At 41.7% G+C, this 21,133-nt stretch overlaps 1 protein-coding gene across 10 annotated transcripts in view; it reads left to right on the top strand.

Annotated features, from left to right (window-relative positions):
- The window catches only part of Tenm2 (teneurin transmembrane protein 2), a 1,239,808-nt gene that overhangs the window by 291,309 nt on the left and 927,366 nt on the right, over positions 1-21,133 (top strand). For all 10 annotated transcript variants that reach the window (XM_031353724.1, XM_031353722.1, XM_031353721.1 and 7 more), the window contains exon 3: positions 1,632-1,933. In XM_031353724.1, the coding sequence (XP_031209584.1) occupies positions 1,708-1,933 (226 nt within the window). In that variant the 5' untranslated portion in view covers positions 1,632-1,707. The remainder of the gene's footprint in view (positions 1-1,631; positions 1,934-21,133) is intronic.

The following is a 21,133-nucleotide window of genomic DNA, read 5'->3' as shown; positions in this document are numbered from 1 at the left end:
AGAGCAGAGGGCTTGAGAGCTACAGATCTGGTCCCTATGTAATTCCTGACATATTGAGGAGGCAGTGAGCAACAGTAGCCTGGAGAAAAATCATTACCCCGGCTCTGGGTTATATCTTCCAGTTCAGTTAAAATTTGTGTTGGTCCATTGTGTCCAGGCTCTGGTTCTGTGGTTCATGCTATTTTGCATGGCAAACAAAATCAATGAGAAGCTGTCATTTGCAACTTGGGAGTGCCTAAGCATTTCTGTTGTTATTTGCTAAGCAGAAGGTTGGATGTTTTCTCAGTGATACTTGGTACACACTGTGAAGCCAAAGGCCAGTTCATATGTTAGGGAAGCTCCTTCCCATCTACTTCCCTATCACATGCACAGTTCCACATTATTTTCCTTTTTGTAGTAGGCATCTTATCACTGAGAGGGGCAGTGGACATTTAGGTTAATGAACAGGTGGTGATGTGGGATACACATTTCTCAGTAAGTTCCCTTATTGACTGACCACTGGGAAGAAGTGCCCAGCTCTTTTCAGATACAGATCTCCAAAGGAGAAAACACTGATTAGAGTTGACTGAAGGCTGATTGAAGAAATCAGGGGTGGGCTGAGGAGATAGCTCAGTAGGCAAAGCATAAGCTTTGTCAGCATGAGGACCTGAGCCTGAATCCCAAGAAGCTATGTAAAGCTGGACACTGGAGGAGCATTCATTTATATTCCCAGGGCTTGGTGCGATAGGAGGTAGAGAGCCTAGAGAACACTCAGATGCCTGTGGGCCAACTAACCTGGGGTACACAACAGAGAAAAAAACAAGAGGAGACCAAAATCCAAAGCTGACCTTTACATGTTTGGTACATGTGAAATTGCACTCATACTTACTAATGAATGCACACACACACACACACACACACACACACACACACACAATGAGAGAGAGAGAGGGAGGGAGGGAGAGAGGGAGAGAAAGAGAGAGGAAGAGAGAGAGAGAGAGGAAGGGGGAGATCAGGAGAAGATAATTTGCATGTCATCAGCACCTTACATTATTTTTCTCCAGGTCCATTGCAGCAATTTAACATTGGATGAGTAACCTGGAATCACAGTAAATCGTTAATATTTCTAAATGGCCACTTGTATTTTACTTTTTCTTTCCTTCATCCTTCTCTCCCCCATCTTCCTTTCTTCTTCCTACATTTCTTCCTAATTTGGTATTTATTTTCTCACTAATCCTTCCATACAAAAAGCAAAATGAAAACCAGCAAACTTGCAATGAACAAGAGCAAACTCGACTTGGCTTTGATCGACTTCATAACTAGATGGCCCACTCCAGCGACAGAATGATCCTGTCATCTGTGTACATGCAATCAGGAGATGGGGTTTTTGTTATTACCTTCCCCTGAATCTATCAAATTAGATAGTAAGAAAATGAATATATTGTCTAGAGCTGTTTGTAGTCTGGTGGTTTAAGTATATATTAAGCTTTTGCCAAGAAGGTGTGCTGGCTGGGTAGTTTCCCATCTATATTTCCACAGGAATCAGATCTGAAGGCTGCATTGCTTGTGATCACAGTCATTTGTTTACTTATTTATTTATCTATTTATTTACTTACTTACTTAGCCATCTATTTTCATTTTTATGCTTCTAGGTGGATAAAGTGACAGGTGCCACAACTCCAGGCTTCCCTTTTCTGAAAGTCCTGGTGTTCCATTTCATCTGGAATAATGGATGTAAAGGACCGGCGACATCGCTCTTTGACCAGGGGACGTTGTGGCAAGGAGTGTCGCTATACCAGCTCCTCTCTGGACAGTGAGGACTGCCGTGTGCCCACGCAGAAGTCCTACAGTTCCAGCGAGACCCTGAAGGCTTATGACCATGACAGCAGAATGCACTACGGAAACCGAGTCACAGACCTGGTGCACCGGGAATCCGATGAGTTTTCTAGACAAGGTAGACAGCACCTTCCCACCCCCTCAACCCGATAGGCTCATATCCCCACTCTGCCCCACCCATTAGGGTCGGTCCCCATTCCTGACCTGCCCTGTCTCATGGTGATAACTGAAGTGCAAGCAACTACACAACTAACTCATAGTTAAAACAAACTTTTGCCCTCTCTAACTTTTGTGGGTGAAAAGTTCCTTTTAGTTATTGCTAGATTGCTCAGCAATATGGAAGTTGCTTTCAGAGAATTGCGGTTTCCTAAGGTGTAACTTGAAACAGGTCCTTGCCTTCATAAAAGGTATCCCGAGACAATAGAAACGTTCTGGCTGCTGGATATGAGGCTTTCACACTATTTTTTTTTTTTTTTTGAAGATTTCCAAACCTCTAAGAACTCATTTTGACGGCTCCACTCAATTATATTCACTTTGAATAAATCATGTACTTATTAGAAGACATTTGAGAACTTCCTGGCAAAATATAGTAAGTTGTAACACACACACACACACACACACAAACACACTCACATACACACACACACACACAATGTGATGCTAATTCTGATTTCTATGTTCTTATTTCCATGTTTAAGATTGTAAATGGGAACATTAACACTTTAATCCGACTCCACCCACATGGTGCTCCCTTTCCTGTTCACCAAACCTCGCTTTTATTTTAATGTCTTGGTTTATTTAGGAAGGCCTCTCTCTGAGACACAAACAGTCGGTTTCCTCTTTGTGTCCAGTATCCATGCAGAATTCCACGGTCACTTGTCTAGGCCTGTGAACTGAGGCCGAGCAGTGCTGAGGTCAGAGTGTCAGTTGCACTTGCTCTGTGCCTTTCTTCTCCAATAGCAGCCGAGCGTGCACCGGTCACATTAATAGCTCAGTCAAACTAAAAGGGAATGCGCGAGCTGCAGTAACTGCACTAGGTAGGGTCACACAGCTAGCACCCAGGGGCTTGGCCCTGTCCAGCAGGGTTAGTTCATCATTTATTTTGTAATATTGATTCTTTATTTCTTTTTCTGTGTGCTCAGCAATAAATACTGAAATGAATTTAATTCTGAAAGAGATACCTAGACATGGAATTCCATTCTGGCTTCTTAGTTCCCTTAAGTTGTTACATTTTATCTTTTTTATTATTATTATTATTTCATAGAAAAAACACACATATATACTGAAGTAGCATAGTGCCCGAGATTTATGAAAGTACAGGTCAAGATGTTATTCTGAAACATATTAAATACTCCCATTATTAACCAAGCTCTTGTTATATTTAACAAAATATTTTTAAAGAAATCAATAAGCAGTTAAAAATTGCTTTTGTTGCCATTGTAGATGTTTATAGGAAACAATTTTTATTTGATCTCTAGTCTTATTATTTTTTTTTGTACCATCCTCATGAAAATATAATGTATTGATACTCTCAAAGAAAACAAGGCTGTCTGATTTGATTGCTCTGACTCTAATGTCTTTGATCTGTGAGCAATTTTAATGTGTAGTTTACTTCATTAAGCTTACACCTGACCCTATGTAGTGGACAGTGGGAAGTGGAGGGGCCAAAAGTAAGGAGACCTAGTTTAATTAATGAGCAGAGGGCACACATTACTAAGATGGAGGAATTAGGATGTCTGCCATCAACTCCAAGGGCATCGCCAAAATAAAGTCAAATATTTGACGAGGCAACACACATGCATTTCCTTTCAGAGTTTTTGTTTCATTTTTGTGCTACAGAGAACAGTTTTGTTTCCTGTAATTCCAGGCTGAAATCCACGCTCTTGTTCCTGACCCCCATCAAAGGCAGGCTCCAGCTTCTGGATCATGCACGAAGTTGCGGCTTCCAGATTATTGTTGAACCAAGGATTTGCTTGTCACCTTTTCCCCTTATTAATATTTACACCCCACAAAATCAAGTGCTGGGATTTTATTTTCAAAGATGCTTTTCCTCGGCCTATCTCATCACGTGCCCCTCCACCATTGATAATAACGAAAGTAGCTTGGCCGTATCAAGCTCATGGCTTTGCAATTAGCAATTCACACATGCCGTGTGTTGTTATTGAGTCCATATTTGTTTGCATAATGTGTTTGCATGAATTAAAAAAAAAACTGTGCAGTCCAAAAGTAGAAATGAGAAGGCATTGGGAAGTATTTGCATATGTAAGTGCAATTCCTTCTGAAGGCATCTATGAATTTATGCATGAAAATGTAGTCAGAGGCTGAGTGGATCTACTTTGATGGGTTCTAAAATTGAACTCTGCAGGAAGTAAATAAGCGCATATTTAAGGAGGGGGGAGTATCTGGAGATACAATCTGGCATGTGGCACATGCAGCTTGAGACGGAACCACTACAGAGAGGGTTAAAATAAATGTGATACTCAGTAATAACAATAATTTTTTAAATGTCATGCATTTTACAGTTTATTTTCTTATCCATGAAATCAAAGTGCAGGATCATCGTAGTACTTATTAGCCCAGAGGTACGTGAGGGAGGATCTTAGCGGGATCAGCTCCTGCATTCTGCTTATTTAAAACCCAAGACACTGAGCAGAAAGCAAACATGCTTCTCACATACAAGCAAGTTTGACAAACACACGTGGAGGACTCTCCAGATGCTCCTGTAGAAAAGAACTGTCATCCAATAAAAGATGATGTGGGGTCCAGGGTCCTAACTTATCTGGGTTCCCAAGCTGGCCTGCTAAAGGATCAAATGGAGAACAGGTCCCATCGTGGCCTTAGAAAAGGGCTAAGCATCACCAGGAAAAACATCCTGTCAACCAGCTCCTGCTTTACTCTCAACACAGACTCCTTCTGTACCTTTCTCTAATGCTATCTCTTCTCTAAAGGAGAGACATGTAAATTACCTGTCTGGCTTCCACTGGGGCACATTCTGCTGGTGTGAAGGAGGAAAACTTAGGTCTTAGAACCGCTGGTGTAATTAGTAATTAGTAAGTGACTAATAAGTCACTAAATAGCATTCAAGTGGTCCTGGAGTGAATATTCATGACAAAAACAAGCAGCAGCCTTGTCACCTGGTTGCACCAAGCCCAGTGGCCTCTCAGGAAAGAGGTTCTACTTTGAATATGGAGGTCAGCTAAGTTCCCGAGCAGTTTTCATGAGCTTGGTTTTGTTTTGCTTTTGTTGTTGTTGTTGTTGCTGTTGTTTTAGTGTGAAGTTAGGGTGCAGAGAGGTGTGATATGCTGCTGTTCTGCATGGCTCAGGAGCCTGAGGAGTCAGACCTGCATTCATCATGCTTCTGTATAGCTATGGGACTATGCCTCTTGTCTGCATTCTGGGCTCCACAAGGATGAATGCACTGCGTTAGTTAACACTCAACAGCAATAGGATGAAAAGAATTCTATCAGTCCTTGAGTGCATTGTGTTAAATGCCAATCCAAATATTTCATTTGGCTTGTGTAAACTCAGTGCTCACAATAATGTTGTGACGTGGTTATTGTTGTGAGCTCCTTTTGGTGTGTGTGTGTGTGTGTGTGTGTGTGTGTGTGTAAACTGAGTCACAGAAGAATTAAATGAATTATCTAAGGTCAGGCACATAAGAAGTGGAGACAGGTTTCAAGTTCTGTTTGAGCCAATAAACAAAAACCAAATTGTTAAACTTTCAAAAGCTGGTGGGAAAGTGGTTTGACCTCCTATTTCTAAGCCTTTGTGGATATGTGCATAAAAATGTTTCTTCTTAATCATATAAGAAGTCATTACTGCCCCCAATCCCCAGCCCTCATGATCTATAATCCTTTTATGCAATTCTGTTCCATATGTGCCACTCTTTTTTTGACTTCCTGGCATTGATCCTTTCTCCAATACCATTGTACTAACTCAGCCATAGGAAGATGTCCAGCACAGAATCTGTGCTGACCTGTCAGTGAAGGTCCCCTGCCATTCCTTGCAGTTGTCACCTATTGTCTGTCCAACCTCTTAACCCCAGATGGTAACCAAGAAAAAGATTGGTTACTTAAACAGAACTGGCTGCTTTCAGTGTCAAGCTGTGCCCAGGGGACCAGAAGATTCACCTCACTTTCCACTCCTCAAAGAGCCTTTCCTTCCAGTTAGTAGTTTCAAGTCTCTTGAGAGGGGGCAAGATTGAGTTCTTCTATGTATATCAAACTGTTTGGGTCAGGGTTAAATAAAGAATTAAGGAAAACTGGATATTTGAAAGTTTGATTTCCTAAATTCAGCCAGTTCTAAAAGAGAAAAAGAGGCAATATATGCCACTAACACTTTAATGTGCTTTGCAAATGTGTAAACACATACATACGCATTTTAAGCTAAGTTTATCTGAGTATTTTATAAGCTATATTCTCACTTCTGAGATCTTTAAAATAATTTGTGCAATAAATTTTGCTCTGTGTAATTTGGCATAACATAAATGTAGCCCATGTTAATGAACCAGAAATTCAGGATCCACTGGCTAGCTCCAGAGATTTATCTGTGTTGGTTCAGCTGACATCACATCGGGAAAGGTACTTTGCATACCTTGCATACGCTGGGAACCTGTAAGCATTCCTGTCCACAAATCCCTCCATGTAGCCTTTTGGAATACTCTAAAACAATAGCTGCAAAGGTCCTCTTCGGAAAAGCACAGCACTTTAGCTCAGCAGCACAGAGCAACCTCTAGGTTTTAATAAGATTAGAGGGCTTGGTTATGATTTGCAAGACTAAACTATGCCTTTGAAAGATTGCTTTCAACATATCCTGTCACCTCTAGGTAATACTTCTTAGCAGAGGCTAACATTGCTTCTGCCTTCTTCAGTGGTCTTGGCCTGTTACCATGTCTGAGGGATTCTATGACTAAGCCTCCATGATCTCTCTGTATTGCATGATGATGATGATGGTGATGAAGATGATGATGATACAAAACTGTAATTTTCGTGGAAAAAAAAACCACTAAATAAAACTTTTAAAATCCCACCTAACAAAAGCTGGCAATTTAAGAGAGGCAATATGTAATAGACATATAATTCGATGTATTATGATAAGCCCTATGCAAAGAAAAACTTTGGATGGTTGAAGAGACACCATGCTGAAAGTATACATCAGATGTGGCCTCTGCCAAACATCCATGCATATACCTGAGCATCAAGGAAGAGATGGGACTTCCAGGATATAAGAGAGTGATTAATCAAACAAAAAAACCCACAAAAAACAGATGCAAAGGGCAGCAGTAACTGAGTTTGGTTGTCCTAAAGACTTAAAGAAATCAAGGTTAGCTGAATGTGTGGAGATGAAAGAGTTGGGATGGTAGAGGGAAATGAACTTTATAGGTATGTAAAATCTTAAAGATGACTGTGTTGGCTTTTCCTTATAGAGAATGTTCCAGGGAGACAGGATTGCTAAAGGTTAAGTTTAGAGATTTTGTGTTTAAGTACACAAGCCTTACTGGCCCAAACTGGGATCACGATCACGGGGAGGGATGGCACTGTTGGGGTTTCAGGGTGTTGAGGAAATGGAGACAGCTCTATTGTTCAGGGACTCTGGGGCGATGGCTGCTCTCTCTACCTGTCAGGAAAATGCTGCATTTACGATGCTGCATTTACTTAAAGGCCTGGAAAGGTCAACGCTTGTGAATAACCCCAGAAGCACAGGTGCATGGATTGCTTGTTCTAATTTTTCTGGAATGGCAGACTTGAACCTTCATGTAAATATAGAATGTTTTAAGTGTTTGGAGTATGCTCCTCAATCATACTAGATCCCTGCCTGTTTTAAGACCAAAAACATAGACAGAATAGCTCATGGAGAGCTTATGACAAGGAAAGCTACTAGGAAAATGGTATTGAGTGTCTTCCATTGTTAAAAACACAGACTATTGTCTACTCTCTACCTTATGCTAAATAAGCCAAAATTTGAGAGTAGAGGTGTGTGTGTGTGTAAATGTGTGTACAAGTGAGCATACATTTTATCTCTGCCAGCTTGTAACTTTAATGAAAAAGCTAAATATATGTAGAAGATTAAAACAAGACTTTCTGGTAAGTGCTGGGCTTGGACAAGCAGGTGAGGATTTGAGGAGAGCTGTAGATGTTGCTGGCTATCAATTCTTTCCATTCTCTCTATGTTGGTGTTAATCCCCAGGGCTTAAAACAGAAGATGAATTTGGTTGCCGGCTAAGATGTTTTGTGAGACTGTGACTCTTTGAACTCAAACTGTTCTTACACCATGCAAGTGATGATGTCTAACAGGCAGTTATCTGTACAATTTTTTTGATATCCTGGAGAGAACGCTTGAGCCACATAGAGATGTAGGAATTGATAGTTAATAATCTCCTGAGACTTGGTGTGATCACCTTGGCAAAATGTGTCAAAAAATAAGGAGATCCCATGAGGACTCATACAATCAAAGGAGAGAAGAAAAGAACCTTGGTGGGGGACTGGAACCGCCTCCCAAGCCTTCACATGCTGTGTCTGGCTGTGCTTCATTTCTATCACTTTTATTTCCTGTCTCAATAATTAGAGTAGGCTTGATTTTTATCTCCTAAAACAGAAGTCACAAATGCTATTGACGCAGGTTATATTTGCCTCCAAAGTGTGTTTTATTTAACTCACACATTGATGTAGAAAGTTGAAAGGCAAAACCCATGGCTCCCAGATATAACATGTGCCTTGAGCCCAGTATCTCTAGTGCTTCAGATATAGTGGTACAATGTGTGTGTGTGGAGAGAAAGAGAGAGAGAGAGAGAGAGAGAGAGAGAGAGACAGAGACAGAGACAGAGACAGAGACAGAGACACAGAGAGACAAAGAGAGACAGAGATACAGACAGAGACAGAGACACAGAGACAGACACAGAGACACGGAGAAAGAAAACAAAGTAATAGAAGTAGAGATATAAATGATAGACAGAAAATGAGAGGGAGAGAGAGGTTGGGAGAGAGAGGGGGACAGAAGGAGAAAGAGAGGGAAAGAGAGACAAGAGACAGAGAAAGAAAAGCGAAGAAATAGAAATAGAGATAGAAATGATAGAGACAGACAAGGAGAGGGAGAGAGGGGGGGAGAGGAAGGAAGAGAGAGGGAGAGACAGACAGAAAGGGAGGGAGAAAGGGAGAGAGAGAGGTAGAGAGGGAGAGAAACTAATCAAATGGTCTCTTCTATTCTCTTCCTTATAGAACAACAAAATCTCTGCCTATTCTAAACCTGTTCACACCAAGAGGCTTAAACTGTGGGGTTTCTCTTTGGTGACATTCTGTGCCTTCCACATTCCTCTAGCCTTTATGGGTTGTCTTTGTGTTATCTTAGAGTGACTTAGCTGACAAAGGCATAGATTACTGAGACTCACCATGAATAGAAGCTAAGTAAAGTACTCTGAGCTGATCTACTTTTACATATGGAAAGGGATTTTTTTTTAATTCACGGATCATTGTCCCTTCTCATGAGTATACTTCAAAGCACAAGAACAAACACCATTGCCTGTCCATTTGTTCAACTCTCTGTCCAACCTGGCACCACTATATCCTATAGGGTGAGAGGCCACCATGAGTGTTTTCTGTAGCAGGGCATGGTGCTTACATCTTGAACTACAGTCTCAGGTCCTTATGTCTGGGTGCTTGTGACAGAATAACACTACCATCCTCCTAGGCTGTTGCTGCAGCTTGCAATGGACATCTGTAGGAACCTCCTTTGCTGCATATGTGGAAGACTGCAGAGTATATATTCTCATCAGTGAGACACTTGGAAACTTGAGGAAACATGCGCCGTGAGAGATGGCGCAGTGGCTAGGATCTGCTTCATCATGCTTTGCAGGCTGGGTTCAGGGCTAGTACTGTCCCTCCAACAGATGTGTCCTCTCGTTGATAGTATTAGAGGAAATATTACATTTTCAATGTCATGTTTGAGGCTTATAATTTAATTTTCAGCTCTGGCAATCCTAGAAGCATCCCTAGAGATATGGTGGGAGGGGGCTGTTGTGTCCCCTAGAATGAATCTGTGTTCTCATTCACTCCATGTGCACCTTCATTGGCATGCTCGCCTTACAAGCTCACACTCTGCTGCCACATCTGACTCTCCCTCTTCCAAGGGACTCGATACTCCTCCAGCATGAGCTACCTGCCTCCCCACTCTACCTCCAGTCAGGTCTCCATTAGCCATACCATCAGAGCAAATATCAAATGTTCACAGAAATATTAAAAATAACTGCAGCACAGACTTATCTAATAATGTTCAACTGCCTTTTATAATATTTGGAATATTTTGCCGAAGTTACTGTGAGCATTATGCTTAATGCATTTTCCCCAAGACAGAAACATCTTTTCAAGAAGGAAAAAGAATCAACAGAGAGAGTCAGGTGGGCTGTATTGTTTTCTTGGCTCATCTCTTCTTCTTCCTCTCTCTCTTTTCCTTTGGCCAAAAGACAGAGAATATGAAGCCTCTCTTTGTTCCCTGATTTATGAATAGTCGGCAATGGGCAATTGCAGTCCCAGTGGGATGCATTTTATTTTAAAAATAGTTCGAAGCACTTTCTTTTAAATTCTCCTCTGGCCACAGCCACCTTGACTGTGTAATGCTTGCTTCTCAGGGTGTCCTTGTATGGCTAAGGTCTGCCCCATACGCTGAGAATTAGAGCACTGATTTTATTTGTAGCACTTTGAACCAAAATGTTGAATGTATTTGGAGAGTAATTCCAGAGGGTTAAATTTGTTTCTATGGATCTAGTTGTTGCAGGTAGAACACCTAAAGAAGTGCAGGGGTGTGGAGGCGGTAGGGAGGGGACCTCAGTGTTCTAAAAGAAAATTTCAGACAACTGCTGCAGAAATATCCATAGGCCAAACTAATCTCTCTTCAAATGACTGTGGATTCGGGCGACTCACCACTGTCAGCTTTAAAAGGAGCCCCCGTTCACCTGGCAGCCTTGGGTTCAAATTCTCCTTAGTTTACAGTGACATTTCATTTAATGCCTGTCCCCTGACATTTGTCTGCACTACAAAAGCTCTGCACAGAGCTGACCCAGTTAACACTTTCTGCTTCGGAAAGCCAGAGATTCAGCAGCAGGGAGGCCAGAGCACATTACCATGTCGTAGTGGAACATTGAGAGAGGACAGTGGACCTGGCCACACTCCAGGCCATCTCTGTCTCAGGACTGGCTGTGTGGTATCTACTGTCTCAGAGAGTTTAAAAGCCCAGTGCTTGAGTCCCACCCTAAGACCAATTACACCCCAGCTTCCTACACACAAGGGGTGGAATGGGGAATAATGTATTAACAGTAAACACTTTTAAAATTTATAGTGATTTGTTCATTTGTTTCATGTATTTAGTGTGTGTGTGTGAGAGAGAGATAGAGAGAGAGAGAGAGAGAGAGAAAGAGAGAGAGAGGGGGGAGGGAGGAGAGAGGGAGGGGGAGAGAGGGAGAGGAGAGAGAGAGAGAAACAGAGAGAGAGGAGACGACATAGAAACACAGAGAGAGAAACAGAGAGAGAGAAACAGAGAAACAGAAAGAGAGAGACAGAGGAGACAACATAGAAACAGAGAAAGCATTATGTCCAGTATTATTCCTCAGTTCCTACTCTGTTTTTTTTGGTGTTGTTGTTGTTTTTTGTTTGTTTGTTTTTTGAGACAGGGTTTCAGGGTTTCCCTGTATAGCCCTGGCTGTCCTGGAGCTCACTTGTAGACCAGGCTGGCCTCGAACTCAGAAATCTGCCTGCTTCTGCCTCCTAAGTGCTAGGATTAAAGGCGTGTGCCACCACCGCCCAGCTCCTGCTCAGTTTTTTAAAATACTTTTTAACACAGAGTCTCTCACCATACAGAGCTTGGTGCTTCGGCTATGCTGTCTAACTCTTGTATGACACTCTAACCGGCCCCCGAGGACTGGAATTAAAGCATGTGGTACCATGACTGGCATATTCACATAGAGCATCTAGGGATGAAACTCTGTCCTTATGCATATGAGTCAAGTACTTTCTACACTGAGCTATTCCTCTAGCTCCTGGGAATATATGTTAATATAAATCAGATATGAGTGCATCCCAGTGTGCCTGGAAGGATGCACTTCTAAATCTAGTCCCTTCTTCTGGGATGGATGGCGCTTTCAGGGCTATAGGCCTCATTCTCAGTGCCTGGAGATTCTCACTCTTCGTTCGGAAGAGGCTTTACTAGACTGTCCTAATTCTTATTGGCTTTCAACTTATGTATACCATTAGTCCAACCATAAGCCCACACTGCAGTGTCTCTGCAAGAGTGGGCCGCCTCGTGCCAGCCCAGTGAGCAGAACAAGTTATTCTCTGGCCAGGCTCAACGCCCCTGCTTTTGAGTCAGAGCAAGCAGGTGGCCTGATTCTTCTCTCTGCTCTGCTTCTCCTCGTCTTCCTTGCTGTTAAACATTATAAGTGGAGATTTAATTTGAGCACCTGGCTGGGGATGTAGTTCATAATCAATTAATTATGTTAATTGATCCAACATCCTCAAAGTCAAAGCAGCGATGATGAATTTGGTACCTCCATGGGAAGAAGTTCAGGCTAGTTGCATTCACATTGAAAATGGGAGTTATGGTGAAAAGGTGCTACATGTAGTATGTCTCTATTGCCTTTCTCCTGGGAGTATGTATTAAGGATAAGGATTGTTATAACAGAGACAAAAATGCCCCCTAATCACAGGGACTGGACAGGACAGATAGATAGATGAAGTAGGCCAGGCTTTCAACTGCACGGCACGACGGAGACTGCTCTCACTTGGAGCATACATGTTCTGATAGTTCTGATACCTCTTAGGAAAGGCACATCAGTTTCATTGTGGAATTCTGGATTAACTCTACTGAAGAAAAGAGGAAAGCTGGAAACTGTTCGTGACATCTCCAGATGTTAAGTGTTCCTAGAAAGGTCATTTCCAGAACAAAATAAGCTTCCTGTGGCATTCTGACTTCATCTCTGGCCCTGGTCATTCCTGCTAATGAAGGGCTCGCTGGATTTATAAGAAAGACAGTGAAGCTGATGTGACAAAGGGAATTCAGGGATTCAACCACTGGATGCTTTCTTGGTTTAGGTTAAGAAACTAAAAGGCACACGTGTGGTAGATGTGATAAGTAGCCTCCCTTTCATTTCTGCCATGTGGGGCCCAAGGCTCCATGAAAGTCCTAGTTCCGATCCCAGGGGGTCCTCAAGGCAGTGAGCAACTCTGCGGCTCATCATTGAATTGGATTTCACTCTGGTCCGGCTTCTGTGTCTATCCCTCACTCTGTTCTTTTAAGTCTTTCCCAAAGGAATGACTTGTTCCCAATCCTTTGTGTCAGTCTCTGCTAACAGTGACAATCAGGTTAAGACAAGTGGCGACTAACTTGTTTTCAAAGTCACTGTGTAGGTCTGGAGAAGGCTCTGTAGGGCAGTGACATTCTGAGGCTGCCGGTGTGGGTGGGGCCTGTCGGTGTGGGTGGAGCCTGCCGGTGTGGGTGGAGCTTGTGCTTAAGAACATGACAGGTTGCCTGGAAAAGCACCAGCCTTGACTTATACCTACAATTTAGTCCATACTGAGTACGACTGCACTTTATAAGGGTTCCCATTCATTTCAAATTGTTTTACAGAAGGAGTCGTGTGTTTTTTCTGTTTACACATGTGGCTGGTTGGTTAGCTTTTAGGAGAATTTTAATAAGCTTTTCATTTTAGTTTCCGAGTCGCATAAAAGCTTTAGAAACTTTATAAAATTGTGTGCTTGGCACTGAGGCTGCTGATAGTGTGTGTTCAGTTCATAAGGAATTCTGATGGCACACCTAGAAAATTTGACATTGATTTCATTCTCTGAAGCCACCATGTCAGATCTCAGAAAGGGCACCGTAGGAAGCCATATACACGCTTTCTAAGCTCCCTGCAGGGCACAGCCATGTTCCTGCTCCCATATCAGCAGCCAGGCACAGTGCTTGCGGATATTTAATCAGTGTTTATTATGGAACAGGGGATTCCCTTCACACACCAAAGTCTGAAGGGAAGATGTCTATTCCCTAGGCCTCCATTGGCCTTCCCCCTAACACCCTTCCCTGCCGTGCCTGTTGCTTTGTTTCTACTAGTATAGTTTAAGAATGACGGTTGGAAGGCAAAGTTTTCCATTTTGAGGTGGCTTTCCCAGGCCTGTCACATGCTCATTGATAATTCAGTGAGATTTATGAGCATAAAACCATGAGCACTTTCTAGGATAGCTCTGCATGTTGCAATATGTTTCAGCTACATCCTTTCTTTACTTATATTTTACATATTTGCTGGGGAGTTAATGAAACCATAACTACTAATGCATGCCGTATCAGCCTCAGATCTCAGAAAACATTTACAAGGTCTCTTCTGATCCTCGGAGTACTTTGGATCCCCAATAACAGTACTAATGATCATGGGAACTCCTTACCTTTTTTTTTTCCACATCAGGATGATCAATAATCATAAAATAGTGTGCTGGATCGTCCAGCAATGGTTACCTTCCTTGTGGAGAGCCTGTGAGCCCAGTAGGTGCCTAGTGTGTGAGACTAGAAGCCTCAGAAGATTCAGTCTGGTGCTCATCGTCCTTAAGGATTCCTGGAAAGTCACTTGCTTTCAGTTTGCATTCATTGTCAGTATCAGGAAACGGGGCTCAGTTCCCATATTTTTGAATAACACCAACAGTAGCAGCAACGAAATAGATGCAATTACCAGCAAGGGGTGAAAGCAGACAGGCAAAAGCAAGTTTTCCACTTAGTTTTCCTAATATTAGGCTACTAGAAGAATGTATCTCCCACTCTAGAGACATGACTGTTTCCTTAAATTTCTCCTTCCAGGAAATGCCTTGCAGCTCCATCAGAGGTGTATCTCTTAGTAGATTCCAAATTCAACCAAACTCACTATCAAGATTAGGTATCACCTAGAACAACTTATAAAAAACATTTTACTAATAATTTCATCAATCACTTTAAGGGAGATAGATATTTTTCATGTTCATGTATCAATCTACCATCACACCACAACTAAGGAAACATGCAGGAAGGAAATGCACTCTACACTCAGGTCAGAGACAATACAGTGCCATCTGATTGTAAGGAAGTCATTGCTTCTCTGTAGGAAACGTGCCAGGGCAGCATTACACATGAGAGCCCACATGGAACCGTGACTGGGCGAGAAAAAAAAATGGAGTGCATTTGTACAGTGGAATAATACTCAGCTGTATAAAGAGGAAATCCTATTATCTGCAACAAGATTGAGACTAGAAAGCTTTTATTAAGTGAAACATGCCAGATGCAAACTGTCACATAACTAGTATTCTCGCCCATGTCCAGATGCTTAGAAAATCAGTCAAACTTATAGAAAAGAAGAGAGTAGATCGGTGGAGACTAGGAATGAGAAAAGGAAAGTAAAGAGGGGTACAAAGAAATAAGAGAAACTTCAAGGACAGGCATATGTGTTTCAGGAGAGGGGAGGGAGAACAAGGTTGATGGGTGTGAGCAATGCATGATACAGGCTTGAGAACATAAACAAATAGGGTAAGAACTCACCTTGAGACTCAGACACTTATGGATATGGTAGTTGGTTAAGAGGGCTTGTTGCTCCTCCCAGAAGACCTGAGTTCAGAACCTGATACCCAGTTTAGATGACTCACAACCACCTATAACTCTAGCAGTGAGGGATCTGATGCTCCTTTCTGCCCTCCACAGGCACCCCCAACACATACCCATGCACATACACACACACACAAACGAGACAGAGACAGAGACAGGGAGGGGCAGGGGAGGAGGAAGAGGGGGAGGAGGAAAAGGAGGGGGAGGAGGAGGAGGAGGAGGAAGAAGAGGATGAGGAGGGGGAGTAGGAGGAGGAGGAGGAAGAGGAGAAGGAGGAGGAGGGGAGGAGGAGGAAGAGGAGGAAGAGGAGGAGGAAGAGGAGGAGGAGGAGGAGGAGGAGGAGGAGGAAAAGGAAAAGTGAAATCTTTAAGGTAGCAACCATCCACAGGCCACATTCTTGGGATGAGTTCTTTCTAGAGTTTCCTGTCTTCATCACAATGGGTCTATCCTGTGCTACAGCACTCCACACTTACCTGCTCTCACCTGACGTAGACAGCTGTGAACGTAATGTTAATGGGTCGAATTTTCTAAGTGGTTAGTGTATGTGTCTCGGTACTCTATGAAGTTGGTAGAGGAAAATTACCTTTTTGCCCAAGGACAGCCAAGGTTGAGTTGCTCAGTGGAGACCAGGTAATTTGTATTTAAGGTGTGTGCGAAGAATCACACCTGAGCAATCTGACGTTAGCAGCAGGTGCAAATTGTTTGTTGACCGACTACGTAACACCCATATTTCCCTCAACACTTGCTGCAGGGAAGAAATCCAATCCATATGTTGAGATGGTGTAGGCAGGCAGGCTGCTGGAGAGCAGAGTATCATTACAGCCATTAGGGCGATGCAGAGGGTTATTTTGGCGCTCCGATCTGTGCAGCCAGATGGAAATCGGAGTTCAAGCTTAGTGTCGTCAGACAGCAGAGGCTTCGGGCAAAGGGGAAGGCATGGGTGAGTGATTTTTGACTGTTTATCTCTAATGTGTGTGGCCAGTGTCACTCCCAGCCCTGATGGCAGTGATTTATTCTATTATACTGTCAGTATTAAACACCTTAGCTGGAGAAAAATAAAGGGTGGGATCCAAATGTGGTGTCATTGATGTGACAGATGCTCTTACTCTGGGTACTGGAGATGATGAGGGCCTGGAAACTCAGAAATGCCATGTCCTTGGAACATTAGATCCAGGCAGGTCCTTAGGGACCAGTGAACATGCACCGTGAATTTGAAAGATGAAGAAAAGACAGATCTGGGAGCTTGGTGGGGGGTGGCTAGGGGAATGCATGCTCCTAGGTTTAGAAGTAAAGCCCTCATTTCTGCTGGTTTCTAGTTCGATGTACATTCCTCTCCATCACCTGCTGGTTAAGTTCGTCGAAGCTTCTAAGTTCACACAGTTGACCTTGACATCAAATAAAGACGCTACTTATATCCTAACAATGGTAAAGAGAACTTTCACCGGGTGAAAGTTCTTTCCTTTGCTTGTCTGTGCCCATGTAAGTGCTATTATACCATGGTGCTGTAGGCATTAGATTCTCTCTCTCTCTCTCTCTCTCTCTCTCTCTCTCTCTCTCTCTCTCTCTCACTTTTGGTCAACTCTTTCCCTTTCTCTGAACAAAAGGAGACAGTTCTTGCTTCCTGATGGGCAGGACACCTTTTGCCTGTTGTTGCTGCCAGTTCCTATGTCCTTAGCAACCTTCCTATAGACCTCTCCACTGGCCTTTGCCGTTCTCCTAGTGTTTCCTCTGTGAACAGAGAGCAGAGGCCAGAGAGGTGGAATTTAGCATATAGAGAAGCCTAGCTAGTTTCTCTAATCCTGCTGTTCATGCTCCAGGATTGTCTTGCACAAATTCCAGAAATTCAAGAATTTAAGAATTTTACATTCCTTCCTTTCAGTAGAGTAACATACAGTTTGACCCAGAAAGACCTACTCTAAGCAGAACCAATTAACCATAGGAGATTCTTTCTGGACCAAAGTCTTCCTCTTCTACTTAATATCACCTATAGAAAGTGGTTTTTTTTTTAATACTCATTTTTTTTATGTGCATGAGTGTTTTGCCTGTATGCATATATATGCACCACATGTGTGTCTGGTGCCTGCAGAACCCAGAGGAGTGTTTAAGATAGCCTGGAGCTAGAGTTAGATGGGGTTGTCAACTGCCCAATATGTGTGATTGGGAACCAAACCTGGGTCCTTTCTAAGAAGAATAAGTACTCTTAAGCACTGAGCCTACTCTCTTCAATGACAAACATCCTTACAAAGAGTGACTATTACTTCAAGTGCCTACCATGAACAAAATACCTAAATAATTTTATATACACTATAAGTGTATTTGAAAGTTGCTATCCCTAAAACACATTCGTGTATAGTCATTCAACTCTGACAGGGAGTTTAGGCTAGGAGACCTACCCAATTCATCCCAAAATATTACACATTTATTATGTCAAAAAACAAACAAACCAACCAACCATGCTGTTTTCTTCTGTCCATGCTGTCTGCCTGCCTGTTGTGCAAATACTAAGCAGCATGGTAGATCTCTTGCCATCGCTAAATTCTGCTTAGTGTATGCCAGGAAACCATAGGCCAGAGCTCATAAAAACCTTCCTTTAAATGCAGTCCTAGGCTGTGTCTGACATATAGCTTCTCTGAGATGAAGTCTAGGGATTGTAGGGATAGCTTTCCAGTCACAAACACATATTGCTTTTGCCCAGAGCCTGAGTTTGGTTCCCAGCATCCACATAGTAGCTCACAACTGCCTAAAATCTCAGTCCCAGGGGATCCAGTGCCATCTTCTGGTGCCTGTGGGTACCTACTTGTGTATGCTAACAAAGCCAGAAAAGCAAAACAAGACAAATCAAACAGATACATGCAATTAAGTAAATTAATAAATAAATCTTAAGAAAAAGAAGAGACAACATGGTTATGATTAAAAGGCTGGTTACAAGGTTTCCATGTCTAAAGTAAGCAAATAAAGAAAAAATTCCCCCTCAAGACAATCACTGTAGAGAAAGGGGTAGGCTGTAGGAAGCCTTTCTACCCACTCAAGGCTCAGTCCCATCAAAGACGTAGCTATTCAATAGTATTATCATTAGAACTGCCTCAAGTTCTGAATTACTTAGAATTACTGGGGCTCAGATACTTACCTATTTTTGAAACAAAGTCTGAGAATGCTCCTTGTTTCCCCTAATAAGCTCATGCATGTGACTTTGTGGAGGTAATCCTACCTTGGAGGGAAAAATCACATGGAGAAATAAATAAAAGAGCAAAGACCCTTCTTCCAATCCCAGCGGTTCAACACCAGCGTCAAAGCGTCTCTTCCAAAGCGCGAACCACGCTGGCTCCCTGAGTGAAATGAATGTCTGTAAAAGGCTCGAAAACCCAACCTGCTAGTCATGTTTGTCTTGCCCCCTTGGGGCTTTGGAAAGGATTCTGAGCCTCAAATCTGAGCTGGTAACAATAAGCCATGGGTGATCAGTCAGTCAACAAATGATTCACTTGAGACTGGCTTTGTCTGTGTTATTGCTCCAGAGCTGGGAATGCAGACAGACATGAGACATGCTCAGTTAGAGAGCTCCTAGGAAACCCAGAAGTAGCTAGTGAGCTGGAAAGAATCTCGACATACCCAGACTGCCTAACAACTCCACCTCCATGGGAGACAGAAGCATGGCATTATGGGAGCGGAAGTTGAGGCTTCAGAGACAAGCTCACAGAGCTGCTAGTCAGAGTTGCATTTGGTGAAGGTTGCTTGAGACCCATTTAGTCTCGCTCTAGTGTGAACTCGATGACTAAAATAGACAGAGAAAATAGCATCCTGATATTTAAATATATGATTACCCTTTCTTTATAAGTACTTAGCTGGAAGTGTCTTAGTATGAATACTAAAGCGCATATCTGTGAATGTAGACCATATTGGAAACAGATTTACTGTCCCAAAGTGTAATGCTTAGTCAGCCATCTGATGAGATTTGAGCACTGAGCAGTTTGAGAGGGATGCATAGAGCTGTTTTATTACAAGATGCGGTTATGAGTTATAGCAGCTTTCCTTATGCTATACGGCTGTCGCCAAACAAGTTACATGAATATAAGCAGTTTTATTTGCAATTTTTTGCTTACATTTTCTTAGTGTATTCAGATGATGGCTTCTCACAGCCCAGCTCCTGTTCCTGTGAAAGTCCTAGTAAATTGCTTTATTTTGAGGCAAAAGGAGCCTTTAAAAATATTTGTACCCCCCCAACACACACACACACACACACACACACACACACACACACACACACTTACACTCACACACACAGAGACACCTTAAGAGTATGCAGTGTTCCTGTTTATTGATGCAATCACCTGGCACTTCCATCCTTAAAGGGAAGGGAAAGAAGCAAAGAGTCATATTTTCAATCTCAAGGGAAATAATATGCTTATATCAGAAAAAAAGCATAAATTACCATCTCATTTCAAACAACTGAAGTGACTCTGGAGTTGGAGGTTTTTATTTTCAGGGGAAAGGTGAATTTCGAATTTCACTTGATCAGAATTGAACCTGAAACAACTAACATAAGAAAAAATAATTTATTTATAATGAGAGATGTACCAGGCTTGGTGGTTACATAGAAATTATAGGCTGGAAAATTAGTGTTGTTGTTTCCTCTTGAATGTGTGAAAGTGAATCGGAGAAATTGATGACGTTAATAAAAATGATAATAACAGTAAATTAGTTTATACCAAATGTAAATAATTGTTAAGCTGAGACCTGAATGAACCCCAAACAACTAGGGACTTAGTTTAAAACCAGTTTATTCTTACTTTATTAAGCATCCGTTAAATGAAATTAATTGTGCTATTCATAATTACAACAAATATTTAACATACAATGTTCAGTACTCAGAGTCTTTCTTCATCTCAGTGTTTATTTTGGGAGAATTGTATGCTCATTAATACTCATGAGGGCTCAGGGGTTGGGGACATAGGACTTCTGAACTGCACTGTATAACCTGACACCAAAGATGAAGATGTTGCAAAGGATGCTGGGTGACTTTCAGGTGATGTGTTTTATCTTTAAAGAGTCATTTGCATTGCATATGCTGTTTTATAATTATACAAACAATTCCTAATCATTGTAAAGCATTGAAAATAAATCTATAATGAAGAAAATTAAGATAACCTATTATATTATCTTCCAACAATAATTGCAATTAACATATTGGTATATTTATTTTCAAGCTTTACCTGCTGTGTGGATGTGAAATATAGTTTTAAAGTTGGAGTTATTTTAATTACTCATTTGATAGTCTGTATTTTGTGGCTATGGTCATTAATGTATTTTTGTTTTCTTAAAATGTTTCTGAAATACGAATTCTTTAAAAATTATGTAGAATTTTCATATAGATGTATTATACCTTCTACTGAATCTTTTCTTTGTAAAAACATATTGATTCTTCTACATTTTGTTATCAGGCTTCAAGGAGTATAATCTCATATTGATCTCTATTCATGTTACTCATTTAATCTCAATGAATTAGTTTAATTTTAAAACCACTAATACAGAGATAAGAATAGAAGAACAAATAGGGTGGTCTATGCTTCAGGCTTGCATTTAGAATCAGGTGAGCACCCTAAAACAATAGAAAATTCTCATAGATCATCTCTTAAATTCATCACTAGAACATATAATAATCTCTTCAAATCACATTCTAAATTGTGTCATTTTTGACATAGTGAGAATTTGTTAAACAAGCATA

The sequence above is a fragment of the Mastomys coucha genome, unplaced genomic scaffold (assembly GCF_008632895.1).
Source record: "Mastomys coucha isolate ucsf_1 unplaced genomic scaffold, UCSF_Mcou_1 pScaffold5, whole genome shotgun sequence".
Taxonomy (NCBI): Eukaryota; Metazoa; Chordata; class Mammalia; order Rodentia; family Muridae; genus Mastomys; species Mastomys coucha.
The sequence above is the reverse complement of the archived record's forward strand: the minus strand, read 5'-3'. Positions and strand labels throughout refer to the sequence as shown.